This window comes from Limulus polyphemus, unplaced genomic scaffold (genome assembly GCF_000517525.1).
Source record: "Limulus polyphemus unplaced genomic scaffold, Limulus_polyphemus-2.1.2 Scaffold1056, whole genome shotgun sequence".
Taxonomy (NCBI): domain Eukaryota; kingdom Metazoa; phylum Arthropoda; class Merostomata; order Xiphosura; family Limulidae; genus Limulus; species Limulus polyphemus.
In genome coordinates, this window is record NW_013666666.1 from 138,826 (window position 1) to 156,033 (window position 17,208).

At 30.5% G+C, this 17,208-nt stretch overlaps 1 protein-coding gene across 2 annotated transcripts in view; it reads left to right on the forward strand.

The window, feature by feature from the left end:
- The first annotated feature begins 523 nt into the window (after positions 1 to 523).
- Positions 524 to 17,208, forward strand: part of LOC106461907 (early endosome antigen 1-like) — a 185,333-nt gene continuing 168,648 nt past the window's right edge. For both annotated transcript variants that reach the window (XM_013921774.2, XM_013921775.2), the window contains exons 1-3: positions 524 to 800; positions 7,736 to 7,804; positions 12,143 to 12,355. In XM_013921774.2, coding sequence (XP_013777228.1) covers positions 753 to 800; positions 7,736 to 7,804; positions 12,143 to 12,355 — 330 coding nt within the window. In that variant the 5' untranslated portion in view covers positions 524 to 752. The remainder of the gene's footprint in view (positions 801 to 7,735; positions 7,805 to 12,142; positions 12,356 to 17,208) is intronic.

The window sequence follows — 17,208 nt, forward strand, 5'->3', positions numbered from 1 at the left end:
ATGGTTGTAAAAAGAAATCAAATCTCCATGTAAGGAATTATTAATAATGCTCCATCTTATTTTACTTGCTGGAGTATTCGTCCTCTGGACGGAATTTATGTAAATTCATGATTAATGAAAGATTATATTAGGACATGAAAAACTACTTCCTTTATATGTAATTGTAAAAAACGCAAAAACACCCATAAAAACTGCAAAACACAAAATGTGAAACCGCGAAGTTGTATGTATCTCCCTATGGACCCAATGAAGTTTCATACCAAATTTGGTGAAGATCCATCTACAGGTGGTGAGGTAGTGGTAAAGAACGCAAAAAACGCCCATAAAAACCGAAAAATGCAAAAATAATGCAAAACTTAAATTTGTATGTATCTTTCCAAAGACACAATCTACACCAAATTTAGTGAAAATCCATCCACAGGAGGTGAGGTAGTGGTAAAAAACGCCAATAAAAATGGCAAAACACAAAATTCAAACCAGAAAGTTTGTATTTATCTCCGCGTGGATCTAATGAACCTCCACACCAATTTTAGTGAAGATCCATCCACACCCTGCGAAGTAGTTACATGGACATACAACAGACAGTACTACTATATTTATATAGATTCAAAAAGGGACATTTTAAAATGTTTCTGCAAAAGATAGCGCTGTTGTCACCAAAATCGTGGGGAAAAGTTACTTTGGCATTAGAGAAGAGTTAAGTTAGATGTAAAGGGAGACAGACGTGTATGGTGTAAATGGAACTCTGAAATATGTTTAACATCAATAGATTTTTAAATCGCTTATCTGATCAGAGCAAGGTAAGAATGTAAACACGTTTTTATCAAATTAACATTGTAGTCTTAAAAGTTAAAGACATTCATACTCACTCGAGAAATCGAGGGCAGCTTAGCCCTTTAGCCTAGCTTTAGTCAACCACTGTACCACCCTTCACTGCTTTATTATTATTAAGCAAACATAACAAATAAACATACGGACAAGGGACCATTTGGAAAATATACCTTTATTTTTCAAGAAATGATCAATGCCTCTCTTTAACTCCTAAAAACTAAAACTAAAGTCCTGATCTTCACTACAGGCACTGCCAATACTGCAGCAGTAACATTAAATTAATCCAAAGCAAGACAATATGTTTTAATTTGTCATGATGGAAAGAAGTGTTTAAAGTTATTGCCAATTTCCACTTCTTAAGTTCTAAGGGTAATCAAGAACATTATTTCAGAGGGTATTTTCCTACTGCATATAGACAATATCCTATATAGAATATAAAACATCAAAATGAAGTAGTTCCAGTTCTGGTGCCACCTTCTGTTTTTCACATTTTAAAGATCAAAATTAATCAGAAACATTAATTAAAAGCAAAGTTAAATTGTGGTCACTGTGTTGTTTTTCTACAGTAGGCATTTTCCACACATTTATGGATAAGCCCCCCCCCCCCATATATATATAATGTATAATGTATCAAAATGATTAGTTTCTGTTTTGGTGCCATCTTCTGTTTACATATATTTAAAGGTAACAATAGTATTATTTGAAAATAAGATTGGGTCACTGGAGTTGTTTCTCCAGCAGAAGGCAATTTCCCTATGCCCATAGATAAGTTCCCAAATAATATATGGACTTGTTTTGATGCCCTTATATATGATATATAACTATAAGGCATCAAAACAAGAAGATCTGGTTTTGGTGCCAATTTCTGTTTTACATATACTGTAAAGATAATTAAGAACATATTTCAAAATAATTAAAATTTGATAGTTGCTGTTTTTTCTATTCCAGAGGGTTTTCGATACTTATAGATAAGCCCCATATGTACGCCATCAAAATGAATTGTTCAGCTTTTCTTTCCACTTTCTATTTTAATTATGTTGTGAAGGTAATCAAAAACATTATTTCAAGTTTTAAAAAAATTAGGGTCACTGTGGTCATTTTTCCTTCAGAGGTCATTTTCCATATAACTGTGGATAAGCTCCATATGTAAGGTATCAAATTGAGTTGTTGTAGTTTTGGTACCACTTTTTATTTTACATATGTTGTAAAGGTAATGAAGAACATCATTTCAAAACAAACTAGAATTGGGGTCACCTTTATAATTTCTCCTCCAGAGAGTGTTTATGCTTATAGAAATGCCCCATATTTTCTTTTATTACTGTAGTATTAGTGATAATTATGGATTGAAAGGTACCAAGTATTATTGAAATTTTCGTAAAAGACTTCAGAATACTAAGTTAAACAAAATAATAAAATAATTTTACTTATTTATTTTACAGGTACAACTGTATTAACAAAGTTGCTACTACATATATAACTTAAGTATTTATCACTTTGTTGTTTTTTTTTTTACATTTTCCAATGTTTTTGACATTGGGTATGTGCTTGTGTCAAACTTGCAAAAAAAATGTTTTTAGATTTTTTTCTATATGTTCTGGAATAGTAATTACAAGATTGTTTTATTTTACAGTGTTCTGAACCAGATGAATGTTGATTATTTACAGTTTCCTAATGAAATTGATACTAGTTCTCTGCCTTAGTTAAAATAACTGAAATAGAAAAACAGAAAAGCTTGTCTTTATGAACCCTTGAAATCTCATATTTTTATATAATTCGTTCTAAGTACACTAAATTGAGTGTTCATATGTGAGGAACATCAAGACTAAAACAATTAAACAGCTTTTTACTAGATTTTCATTATTCTGTGAACATTAAAAATAGAGGTTTCCTATAGCTAATTGAAAGTTATCTAACTGTGTTTATTAATGAAAGTGATTATTCAAAAACAGTTTCTGTTTTTGTTCAAGGTTGAATAATAATTTTATGAGTACTGGAGCTGAACTTATAAATATCAGAGTAAAAAAAGTTGTTGTTTTTAACATATAGATAGGAAAGTTATTTCTGGAAGACAATTCCAAAAATCTGGTTTCTAGTAAAATCCTGTTAAGTAGTAATGCAAGTACCTTTCTTTGTGGGAGAAATAGTTTATCTTTTTGTAAAGAACTAAAATAGTTATGACACTAAACGTTCACTGTATTTAGCTAAAGAAAAGTTGGATTGCAAAAAATTTTGATTTCTTTCTCACATATTAGTCACAAAGTAATCTCACAATTAGAGTAACATCAGGTACAATATAATCATATGAGACAAGAGATATCATTGACCAACACAAGGCAATGAAACTACATTATCATGGAACAACACAATCCATGGAGAATGACACCTCAACTGAATTGCCTCAAATTTAGAGTAACATCAGAGAGAATATAATCACTACATGAAACAGTGTTGGTCCATCTAGGCTGTCTCATTCACCCAACTTTAAAATGAAAATAAAACTCAAAGCCAGCCCTTATCATTCAAGTATTTATGAAGCCATCCCATAAACTCACTAAAATTAACTGGATCCACATCTGAAGGCAACCCATTTCAAAGGCTAGTCACCCATTCAGAAAAATAAAGATGTCTTAGCTGAAGGTGACTCCTATCCTAACACAGAATTTATATTTATGTCTCCTTGTCCCACCGTTCTCACCATTAAGTATGAAAAAAGTTGATGCATCAACACTATCAATTCCCTTAAAAATCTCAAACACCTTGATCAGATCCCCTCTAAATCTTCTTTTTTCAACAGAAAATTTCAGAGATCTTAAGCTGTCTTTGTATGACAACCTTTCTATCCCAGGTATCATCCTAGTAGCCCTCTTCTGAGTCCTTTCCAATAATTCCAATGCACTTCCTAACATAAGAAGCCCAAAACTTAACTTAATACTCTAAATGTAGCCTAATCAGTGACCTATACAATGAAATTATCATGTATTTATACTTATATTTCTGTAGATACAATTTAAAATCCTAATTGCCCTGCCAATAGCAACTGCACATACCTCAGATGACTTAAGAGACATATCAACTAGAATATCAATATCTTTTTCTTACTTAACATTGTTGAAGTTATTCCCATCAAAATTACACTCATAATTCAAATTATGATATCCCACATGCGTTACCTTGCATTTTCTATAATTAAGAGCCATCTGTAATTTGTTCATCTAGCTTTCCAAATAATCCAAATCTTTTTTAAACCAGCAGCATCCTCCTCACAGCCAGAAACACCCAAAATTTTAATATCATTGGCAAATAATAAATTGCTTATTGATCATTCCTTCATCTACCTCATTGACAAAAATCAAAACGACCAAAAGTCCTAACACTGAGTGCTGAAGTACCTCATTTGTGACATTAATCCAGCATGACTGAACTCCATTTATAACAACCCTTTGCTTTCTTCTATCCAGACAGTTTTCTATCTAATGATCCAACCTACCCCCACCTCACCCATACCTGCAGAGATAATTTTTTTTATAGTCTTTTATGTTGCACCTTGTCAGATGCTTTCTGAAAATCCAGATACATCAAATCCACATTGGTAGCTTCATATACATGAGCAGTAACCTCTTCAAAAAATGTTAAGAGATTGGCAAGGCAAGAATTTCCTTTAGTGAAACCATACTGACTATCCAACAATATGTTGACCTTTGTTAAATGACTTTGCAAAGATTCTTTTATCAAACATTCAAAAACTTTTCCCACCATTAATGTAACACTAAAAAGTCTGTAATTACTGGGACAATTTTTATCACCTCCCTTGAAAAGAGGTGTAACATTAGCTAACTTTGGATCATTTGGCATCTGCCCATTATTCGAAGACTACAAAAAATAGTAGCAAGTGGCTCACATATCCAATCCTTAACATCATTCAAAACCCCCAGGAAAATATTATCTAGCCCAGGAGCTTTCTCAATATATTCTTAAGCACAGAATTAATGTGATAACCTTGTTTGATCTTTTTTCCATCTAGTAGTTGTTCATGGTGAGGAATAATTCCTAAATTTTAATTAGTAAAAAATTGAAGAAAAATAGAATTTGATAACTCAGCCATCTCATAATCAGCAAGTACGAGTCTTCATGTATCATCCCTCAAAGGTTTTACTCCCATCCTTATATTTTGCTTACTCTTAATTTATTTAAAGAAATTCTTACTATTAATTTTTACATTTTCAACCAACCTTTTGTTTTTCATGTACTATATTTGCTGGTGTATAAAATGATCCCATGTATAAAATGACCCTGGTGTATAGGATGACCTCTATTGTCAAGCAAGTCTAGGGTGTTACTTTTGTAAAGAAATTCTAAGAAATTATTTTTAAACTGTGCTAATCTGTACTCTGGGGTAATCAATACAACCACAAGTGTGGTTTTTATGCTCTTCAAATGCTACAGACAGCTCAGTGTAGCATAACTTAACTCACAAATGTAATAAACAACTTTACAAAGTTTTCGTCACAGTTAAACTCCTTTTCTATTACAAAAAAATACTAAAACCTTAAGATATATTGATATACTTTTATAAATATGTTTACAAAATTAGTGTATGTTACAGGAACTAACTTTCTTGATATAATATTAGCAATATTTTAGTATGATGGATGAGATCAATACATTTCAAATAAAAAATGTCTTGATTAATTGTAACTAGCATATGAGACAAATAACTTCTAGTTATGAAGAATCAATACAAGTGATACAATTACAAATATGTTATTGTAATGCAGTAGGTGGCAGGATGTCAATGCAATTACTCAAAAAGCAAACAAAAGTAAAAGGAACAACGTATTTTTTGTTAAGTGTGCTATTAACCAGAAAGTTCTTACAGGAACTTTATCTTTGAACTTGTGTATAAGATGAGGGGTAAAATCGAGTATTGTTTTAAGAGTAAAAAAATATCTTGTACACCGGCAAATACGGTAGTTTTTTTTATTTCCTAATATCCCATTTGAGTGTTCGTGGTAAATATGATATTTCTAAGGTAAAATAAAAATTGATGTATACTAATAAATTAAAGAAAAGGATAAATTATAAGGGTTATTATGTATACAATGTGCTGTGTAACATGTTGTAAAAACATACTGGTCAAAATAAAAGGTGTTGAAAAGAAGGAATGTTAATGTTGATGCAACAAATAGTACACAGTTACTGTGACATGTTAAGTTATACACTTTTAATAAGCTAGCAGCAATACTTTCATTCCCCTGCTATAACCAAGTTGACATATTCTGTTGTATCGGCCCAGTTGCTTTGACATTGGACTACATGGTTTACTGAACTAGGAGCCTGACTTTTATACTTTTGCTTAGAGCTTTGTGATTTCCTGAAATTGGTATAACCCTTTGACAAGTGGTAAACTGGCTGATAGTTTGGGCTTGTTTATTTTTTTAGAATTTTAAATCAAATGTAGGCCTTCTACACTTAAAGATTTAGTTGTATTAGTGAATTTGGAAATATATTTTTCAAAGAAACTATGCAAATCATTTATGTATCTAATCAGGAACAACAGAAGTCTGAAACAGATCTCCTTAGGGACACATCTATCATCATTCCTTTTGTTGCAATTTTAATATTTTCACCAACTCTGTTACAATTGAACTATGTAATTAACTTGCACCATATCAAAATCTTGATATAAGATCAAGGTACCCATTATCTACAGGTATCTTCATTGAAAAATAGCAGAAGTTCTGTTCTAAGAACAAACATGTCAATTATTTTTTACTAATTAAACACACAGGGAAGACATAGAGTGGTTGGATCCAAGCAGTGACACTCCATATCACTACCTAGAGGGCCGTAAGAGTACGTTTCAGGTTTGGTGACAATCAGTCCAATAATTTGCCAGTTATAAGCAGAAAAACATAGAGTTTTATCAAGTTGCTTTATTAACAGTTCCTCGAGATAGACTCTCAAATGTTGCATAGTTACAACAAATGTCGAACTATTAAATCCAAAGAGTTAACAATGATGAAAAAATTTAATTATTCTGTATCTTCTCATTCATTGGCATCTAGACTTTTTCAGGCGTGTAAAAATAATGCTTCTACAATAAAATCCTGAGGCACCAGATAGTATGAACTGTTGACACACCAATCTAATAAATTATGTTAAAAAAAACAACAACAAGGTTTAAAAATCAAGTCTAGATGTTTCTGAAGAAAACAATACAACTGAAATGTCTTACACTTGATTTTTAAACTTTGCATTTATTTTAACCTAGTTTTTAGATCAGTGTGTTAAGGTTTTAAATTAAATTTGTTATTAATTTACAGCAGTGGTTTAAAAATTTCTTCCTTCCAACTCACAAATGAATGTAAAGGTTAAAGACATTGTATTGCATATATACTTATATTTACTTGAATTTTTGAAAATGTACAATAATCAATAATTTTGTACATATATAGTTAACAGACATATCTTTATTTATATATTACATGTAGTTTGAAATAATTACAAAGATATAATGTTTCATTGTTTTTGTAATCATAGTTGTATTCAAATAATTATTTCTTTCTTGATATTAAATGAGCATGTTTATAATGTTTCTTATTTGAGTCCATGTTTACATGCATAACTCTGAGGTAAAAAGTAAGTTTGAAACACTTCAAAAAGTTCCAGATATGAAATTATTTTATTAGGTTTATGAAAGAGTTGATGTTATTCATTTAATTCCTACATAACAGAAATTCATTTGTTTTGTTAAAGGTATTTGTCATCACTATTGTTTATGTGCCTGATAACCTGATACGTTACACCATGTATTACATAGAGAGTATATATAAGTAAAAAAGTTTGTTGATGTATCTGAATTGGGTTTATGTAAATCTTTATTAACGAGCTAACATAATTTCAGATCCCAGCTCAACAAGCACCAGTTACTTCTAATGATCGAGATGGGAATGATCAGCAAACTGCAGCTGAGGTATGATATATATATGTATATATTTTATTCAACTGGAAAAATTGTTTATTATTGGCATTTATTATCTCTTTGCTGACTGATATAGAACTTTAAACAGCTGTATTCTCCTGTTGTTTATAATGATTCGTATTGTGATCTTCAACCTCAGTTACACTTGTATAAAAAGCCAGATTCAATAATTGTGAAATGTAAGAATTTGTAAAAGTGATTTGATGTAAAAAAAAAAAGAGGTAAAAATCCAAAATGTTCATAAATAAAAACATAATCAGTTATTAGATATATATTTACACTTGAAAAGGAAAAAACAAAATTGTTAATATCTACAACTGCTTTATGAGTCTGTCTTCCAAACGAAATATAAGATTTTTTCTCCCAGCTGGAAAAGCATTTTTCTGTCTTATATAACTTTAAACTATCTTTCCAGCTAATATGATAGACAAAACCATACACATAAATAATAATTTACTAACCTGCTGACAAAGTGTTCACGTATGAGAATCTTGTCACTAGGAAATCTCCGAGCTCTGACCAGAGCCATTAATTTTATATTAGAATATTTTGTTATGTATCTTTAATCCAGCAAACTCAATTCAATATTAAAAAATAGAAAAATTTACAAAAACCAAAAGAAATGTAATACCCAAATTGAAAGACACTAGATATAAATTGACTGAGAGCCAAGTGTAAATGTTACAAGGGAAAAAATTTAGTAAGAAATACTCAAACTAAGGAGTGAATGCAAAGTAGAACAAAGAAACCCTCAAGTATAGGAAAAAATCAGGATCCCAGAACAAATAGTAGTCAAAACATCATCTCAAAAACTTCATAGACAACTAATCATAACAACTCTGTTTTTTTCTGTCCATTCCTTTAAAAACTTTCACTGGTTATTATCACTAGCAGAAATGCCACCCTACAGGCAGCTGTATTCACAGTATTGATACCCATTGAAAAAACTATAGAAAAAGTGAACATTTTCTAAAAGATGATTTTTGTGGGAAGTACTGCATGGGAAAAATGTTCGGATTGTGCTGATACAAACTAATGTTTTTATATATTAAAAGTGGTACCCTGTATTGAAAAAGTAACAGTTTTTTTTAAGAACTCCATGTTATTGGTAATATATTTACAAATTAGTCAATGAAGATAAAATCAAACCTTCACAAACAGTCCTAGTGACAGTTATGTTCTTGTTGTGAGGAGAGTACTTTTATTTAAAATTGTGTTCTGTGACAAAGAAATTATTGTTGCACATACTTTAGTTATTTTCTAATTGTCTGAATATTGAATACCCAATGTGAAATTTTTTATGGATTTTTGTTTGTGGTGCCATTCAATAAATGGCATCACATTGTATTTATTATTTCGGTTACATACATAGATAGATACATATATATACATGCTATGTCCATTATATTAAGATTTTAGTACCATCTGACATGTCTCAAGAGATGTACTTTCAAAAGCTCTACATTAAAATTAGGTGTTTTTGTTTTTCCTGCATCATCTGTCGTACCCATGATTTTCAACTAAAATACATTTTTATGATACACAAAAAGTACAAAAATCTGACTTAGAATTAAATTTGGAGAGATAACTCATAGCAAAAATCTACATCTTTAGGTGTCTGACCTGATATATATCACTGATTTTAGAGTATTCTGACATGTCAGTCGGATACTTGTTTTAAAATAACTGAACTAGAAAAGCTGGTTCCCATTAGCACACCACACACATTACATTCCATGCAAAAAGGTCAGTCTCAAAAAAACTAGAATTGTTGCTACAGACTGTATTCCTAAGTTCTCTAGTACATAAGCTTCTAAGGTATTATTTTTTTGGAATTAATCACTTTTACAAAATAACACACTACTTGGCAAAGACTTGCATATTAAGTACAAAATAATCATTGAAAAAATCTAAGAAACTTGTATTTTTCAAGTTAAAATTTGACATCCAGTTAAGAACCTTATAGCTCAGTTTTAATTCCAAATTTACCATGTTTGCATTTCTTTCATCCAGAATGACATTAATTCTCAGAGAGAAAAGATTAAAAGTTCTTTGCAACATTTGTCTCGGGTAAAAGGGGGTCATTTTTAATAAAACTGTCAGTGGATTGTTCACCTGTAGAGCATGAAATGTATCCTACAGGTCTGTGAGAAGATTCAGGAAAATAGTTTCAAATATATACTGTAATGAATACCATGATTACTTAAAGTAATACTGTCAACACTCGCATATCCGACCACAAAAAGTTTTGAATCAATTGACGATTAAATATGGGGAGTGGCTGATCTAAAAATGTTTAGAGTTTCTGCCATACAACATTTGCCACAGACTAAAAGGGATAATATTTCATATGAACCATGGCTGGATTGCTCATAATCTCTCTAAACTAGAAACAGTTGTTGAATTTACGTGATTATTCTAGTTGCCATTAACAGAAAAAAACATTTAATTTTTAACAATACCCTCTAAATAGGAAACAGCCAAATAGAAAATTCATCAAACTTTACTAGCTAGTCAATCAGTTATGCACACATAACTTAATGCTTGTACAATGCTTTTTGTATGGAGTAGTACTAAAGTATTTTATCTGTAATGTCAAAGTTTAAAATTATTTTCACATGGTCTTATTTCTGTTATGACCTTTGAGCACATTTCAGGTGTTGAGTACACATCTGCACATGAAATTTCCAAATTTAACTAAAAATAATAATTATAACTCATTTTAATAATGTTTAACTTGATAAGTATTTTAGAATTGATATCTTGTCATTTTGTAACATTTATGTAGTGCAATTTGCAAATAAAGATTAAACTGTTCAAGCATACATTTCTGTGCAGGTCAGAGTAATGTTTGGTTATAAACAACACACTTATGTTTTTTTAGAATATTTCTACATATTCCAAAGCATAAGTTCATATTTGTTAAAAATGATCATTCATTAAGATTAAAATTATCCATGTTTTGTTTTTCTTTTCTACCCTGATGTTATTGATACAGCTTTTCATTGCCATCCTTTTATGGTTTTTAAATGTGTGATCTGAACAACTGCTAAGGAAACTTAGCATTAAAAATAGCTAAGGCAAAGCTTAAATACCACTGGATAGAGCAAACTATAGACTATTTATGTCACTGTGGAGTGAATAGTGGCATGAGAAGTAATTTATCAATTCATAGAAAAGTGAAATGACCTACTTTCTCCAAGGAAGAATAGCAAAATTTAATGGGAAATCCAGAAAACTTGGGAACAAATCACAGATCTGAAAATGTTTTAATAGTTTCTTTAGATGACTCTTTATTCCTGAAAATTCTTTTTATTAAATTATATTTAAAATCTATGGAAATTTTCTTCTATGACTAGACATCATGTAAACATAGATAAAGTGAGTACAGTAGGTGATGACAAAATATTCCAATGACTTAAATCCCAGTTTATTGTATAGTATTTTAAAATTCAACATATTCAAATAATCCATATAAATAAGAGTTTTTTATGTATTGAAAATATAGTTAGCAGAAATATTGTTACTTAACCTTACCTAACAACATTGAAAGATCAGGTTCTGTGTCAACAATAAATTTTTGTCAGCTTATTCTGTGTTTTTTTATGATTTATAGCCAGAAGAGGTGACTATTGTTATAAGTAAAATAAAGCTCCAAGAGAAATATGTTAATGAATATTTAAAATGGAACTTTCTGATTAAGAATACAAAATGTTATTCATTCTAAGATGAAAAGAAGTATTTAAAAAAATTTTCAAAAATGTTTCATAAGAACATTTTTGAAATTTTGCAAAAAAAAATAAAAATGAGAGAAAAACTAAATCAAATTATACGAATATTTTAAGCTGAAAATTGATACAATTTAGTAAATTTGTTATAAGTTTCATGCAAGTTGGGTAAGTATTTCCACTCTGAGAAGAAAAAAAACAAGTGAAATCAGTGACATCCCTGTGGTCCATAAAGGGATAATACACAGTAATTTATAGGCACAGAACATAATAAGAATATATTTTTATTTATTTGTTCATTGAAACAAGAACATTCTAATAAAGTAAGTAATATGATTATGCATTAGGTGAATTTAATTTTTGTGTTTCTGTAAATGGGTTTAATAGAGTAGTTAAACGACACTTAAAAATAACCAGTATGAGCATGTTTATTTTTTTCTCATCACCAAAAAATGTGATTGTTTAGCAAACAAGTATCTTTATTTTTTGGAATAATGTTTCACAAGTTTAGAAAAGAATGGTTTATTTAAAAGTTTGATGAAAATTGTAGTGTTTTACAGTTTCTAAAACTTGAATATTTGAACTTTAAACAATACAATAGGGTTTCCTGTGTCCCTCTTGTATGCTGGCATTTCCTTCTCCAGAAGCTTTACAGGACCACTATGAGAGTGCTCACATAGAAACTGCAACAGTTGGAAGTACAGAAGCATCACAAAGATCTACGTATGTATGTCCAGCATGCAAGATGAGGCTGGGAACAGAAAGAGAGCTACAGTCTCATTACAATAGGCATCATACACCTCAAGATGAACAGGTAATCAAATATATAGATGTGTATATCAACTGTTATTCTAACTGTAATATTATTAGTGACACAAAATTTGAAAGAGTGCTAATCTTAACTTGTCCATCTGACCACAGTTTTTTTTCTCGTGGTCAGTTTTTTTCATTATACAGTATTTTGGTATTATTACCAGTTATTATTATTATTATCAGTTAAACAATCCAGGAATATGATTTAAAAAAAAACAAAAAAAATGTATCCAGCTGAATTAGAAATGAAATATACAGTATCTGGTACTCAAACTTATTTTTAGAAATACATGGAAATAAGTAATGGTTCACTTGATGTAAAATGTTTTAACCCTCTCTCTAAGGGCACCTTTTTTTTCTGTGCATGTCACAAGAATACAGTGAGTTACATTCAAAATTTTATTAAACTACTTTTTTTCCATGTTATACCAATAAATAGAGCATAAAAATGTAGCTAATAATCCATATTTTAATATTATACAAGTTTTAAGTTCTTACTTTTATAAAGCAATGTTAAAAAAATGTAGAATTTCTGTTAGTGTGAGAATTGTGGCATTTGCTCTCTAGGCATCTCATGTTCTCTAATTTATTTACCACCCTTCCAAGAAGTACAAAATTTAACATAAATTACTTATTATAATATCATCATCACTAAAGCAAAGCATAATTTTCATAGCCTTTAATCTTATTTGCTTACAGAGTTATGAAATAGACAACCAGACCCAGAGTGCCATGCCCACCTGTCACATCCTCTGTTTCAGAAATTACCAATAGTTCTCTCTGATGTACAATGCTACATATTTATAACCAGTAGAAAGTGAAGGTTTCATCTATCAACTGATGTATTATGTTACATTGTTTTCTGTAAAGAGAATTGTCAATTTTGCTTTCAGTTCAAGCTTGATTCCCATGGGAAACATATCAACAAGCTTAGATGAAGTTTTAATGGCTCTTGTCACATAGTTAGAACCAGTTATGGGAGATTGTCTGCTTTTTTGCATGTTATTATTCAGTGTTTTTTGGTGCATTATTCAATTAAATAAAACATTACTACCATTAGTATAAAAAAGTAGGGTTAAGTGTCATCCACAGTCAACAGCAAAAAAAAAGACCCCAGGTAAGTACTTTTTTTCATTTATATTCTTTATTATTATAAAAATAATTGAAATGTAAAAAATAGGAAACTTTTTGTGTTAGTTAAGGTTAGATTAGGTGAAATAAGTAGTAATATAATAAAATTTTTCATGGGATATACTTGTGAGCAGCTTGTGAGTAGCTCATGCATAATATAATTTGATAGCGTAATGTGAGCTGCACATTTGCCAAGTGATTTACATTTTATAATGGCACTAATAGTAATTAGACAGGATTCAAAGGGCAATAAAACAATAAAATTTATTTATAAATAGATGTATACTGTTAAGAGTTTAAAGCTATTTAGGATAAAGAAATGTAGTTTCATATTACAATTTTAAGTAATTCTAGAAAAAAAAAGGGGTGATTTAGATTTATTTCAATTATTTTTTGTTTGGTGATTACGAGGTTAGTAGAATTGACCAACCTTGTATAAAGTTATGATAGAGAAAATAACAGGTAAGATGTAAAGTTTTACTGAAAAAAAAGTTTTTTTAAGGTTTTAGAGATTATGCAAATAAAATTTAAGATTTGGGAGATGCAGAAAAGTGTGGAAATCACTTAGCACTTGGACTAGTATACAGAAATACTATATATAATTACAGATAAATCTTTAGTAAAAATATTTCATTAAAAAAACCTTATTTTTTTGTGTGCAAAAGACTTGTAATGTTTGCTAAAAGTCTGCTAAATTTTGTGAAGATACACAAAGTGTATTAAAAGTTATACTATAGAAACTAATGAGTACAAAAGCGGTTATGAGGTCGGTTGATTTTACTAACTTCATTGCGAGAGAGTTAATAAAGATTAAGAATTTTCTTTCAAAATCTGTGGGCCCAGTGCTGAATATGCTTACCCTTTTAGCTGGGAGCATTAACATTTAATGGTCAATCCCACTATTAATTGGTAAAGAGTAGCCATGGAGTTGGTGATGGGTGATGCCAGACAGTTGCTTTCACTGGTTGGCAGCTCAGAATTATCGATGGTAGTTTTAGTAGCTTTGCCATAAACAAACAAAATCTGTGGATCTGATTTACCCTCTGTTTCTGGTCAAACATTATTTCACCATTATCTAAACTTTGAAGAATTTATAGTAATGTAGACCTTTTAGTTATGAGTATACATTGTATTACGGTTACATGTACACCACCAATTTTCCGGCACCCTAGGTTCTAGAGCCTTGCCGGATTATCAGTTTTGCCGTATCAACAGAGGTCACATAATAATAATTCAACAATACACCTCTGACCCACTAATTATACCCCTCCTGCATCTCTAAAGCACCATGGACTGCTAGAATTTAAATAAAACAAATATTGAATGTAACTTAAATGTGAATTAAATGATTAATTAAATACATTAGTACAAGTATCAATTAAAAATGTTTATTGATTATTGTACTTACAAAGAATGTTGCAGTAGTACTGCTTACAAAGTGGCAAATTTTAGAGTTTTACTGTTATTATTATTATTGTTATTTTCAAGTACGTTATATTTTATTATCACCATTCTGTGTTGTAAAAATTGAAGTAAAAATCGAAACTAAATATTTGTATCTTGTAAAACTACATATTCTTGGCAATATTCATGAAAAAATCCAAGTAATTTGATCCACTAGTTTAATATTTATAAGAATATTTTCACGAGAGTGCCGTACCTACTTAAAATGTAAGTAGCCTGTCCAGAAAGAGTGTGCGCCACACTCAATGCCATCTGTGGCCACCCAGTAAGGATGGTCTGGTGGTCGTGGGAATTTCAAGTACACTATTGTAATTTTGTCTGGATAAAAGATAGTTTTAATAAAAATGAATGCACTGTCACTTGCTTTCTCAATGATGAGAAAGCTTTCGACACTGTATGGCACAATGGTCTAAGGTTCCACATGATGGAATTGGAACTACCATGGGTGATTATTTGCTGGCTATTTAACTTTTTGGAAAATAGAAATTGTAAAATAAGTGTCAGGGGAACCTACTCTGAGTCATTCACCCCAGAGGCAGGTGTCCCTCAAGTAGGGGTAGTGAGCTCTATTCCATTCATCATGTATGTGAGCAATATGCCTTTAAAAGACCCTAATCATGGATTTGCATCACAATTCACGGACAATGTTGCGGTCTGGAAAAGTGCCCCCACCCTATCCATAGCAGCAACAAATCTGCAACCATTGCTAAATAATATAGAAGAATATTGCCAAGAATATTGAATAAAAGTAAACGTTCCTAAAAACCAATTACTAACAAAAGACTAACAAAACAAAAAAGACCCACCTAAACTATATATGAATGTACCACTTCTCCATACCACAACCTCTGCAAAATGTTTAGTATTAACTTTTGACCCAAAACTGATGTGGGTAAAACTAATACGAATAATATATTACAAAAATCTGGAAACGTACAAATTATGCAAAAAGTCTAACAGGCAAAAACCAGGGAACATCACCTGACACATTATCAAAATATACAAAACATATATACATTCCATTGTAGAATATGCTTACCCCGCATGGGTAAACACAGCTCCCAAACACATAAATAAGCTACAATATATACAAAATGCTCTTATTACCACAGCATATAAAGTCCCCTGCAGCACCTAATAAAAATTTATGCACAGCTATGCAAATATACAAACAATAGCCAATAGACTCTTGCATAATACTCTAAATTACTTTGGGAAAAATTGATAAAAGAATGACCTACTCTGTGAACTTGATCGCCACTACATACATGATGGAAGTAGACCTAAGTACCTCTCACCTGTAAACATTTAGTTTAGAAATGAGGATTAAATAAGGCCACGTACTACTAGACCTTAACCCTACACTAGTTTGGACTAAAACAAATACATTTAAAGGGTAGTTTCAAATGTGTTGTACGCATATATGGATTTGTTCGTTAAGTGTAAGATTTTACAACATTGAATTAAGAGATGTTATGCACAACACAAGAATGTAAATGCAGATACGTACATGAACATTGCCCTGAAAGGGGTCGGAGCAAATGCGGTTTACTCCGACCCTTATGACATATCTACATAAACATTCAATAGCATTAAAATTATAGTTGGGAAAGGAAGAAGAGGTCTTCATGCACCTGACCCTCCCTGGTCTATCAAAAGACCAAAATGCCATTTACAAAACTGAGCGAATCAGGAGGTGCCAGCCCATCAGTTGCCGGAAAATCAGTGGTGTACTGTAATAGATTAAATTTTTTAAATTATTTAATATAAATAAAGCTTCACATAATACTGTCAAAATTAAATACATTCTCAAATATATTATGCATTAATTATTATATGTTTGTTGTAATTATACATTTGTGCTATTTATTAAGGTCATTTGTGAACCAAATTTACTTTCAGTTTCTAGCAAGTGTTAGACAGTATACTTCTGTCCAAATAAGAGAAAGTTGCAGTGGTATACTACATTATCAAAACTATAGGGTTAATTAAAATGTTTTCGATAGCATAACATATATGCTAACTTCTTGAATACCATAGGGGCATTTTTGGTACATCTGCTGTTTCATTTCCTAAGGACCATATGGGTGTACTTTTAAGATGGTTTTTCACACTGAATACAATGACATGTGGTTTGTAGGATCTTTCATCAATAAAATATACAATAAATCAATCAAATATAAAAATTTTTGATATTTTGTCAAAAGGGTTATTCTAGTCATATATATATATATATATATATATATATATATATATATA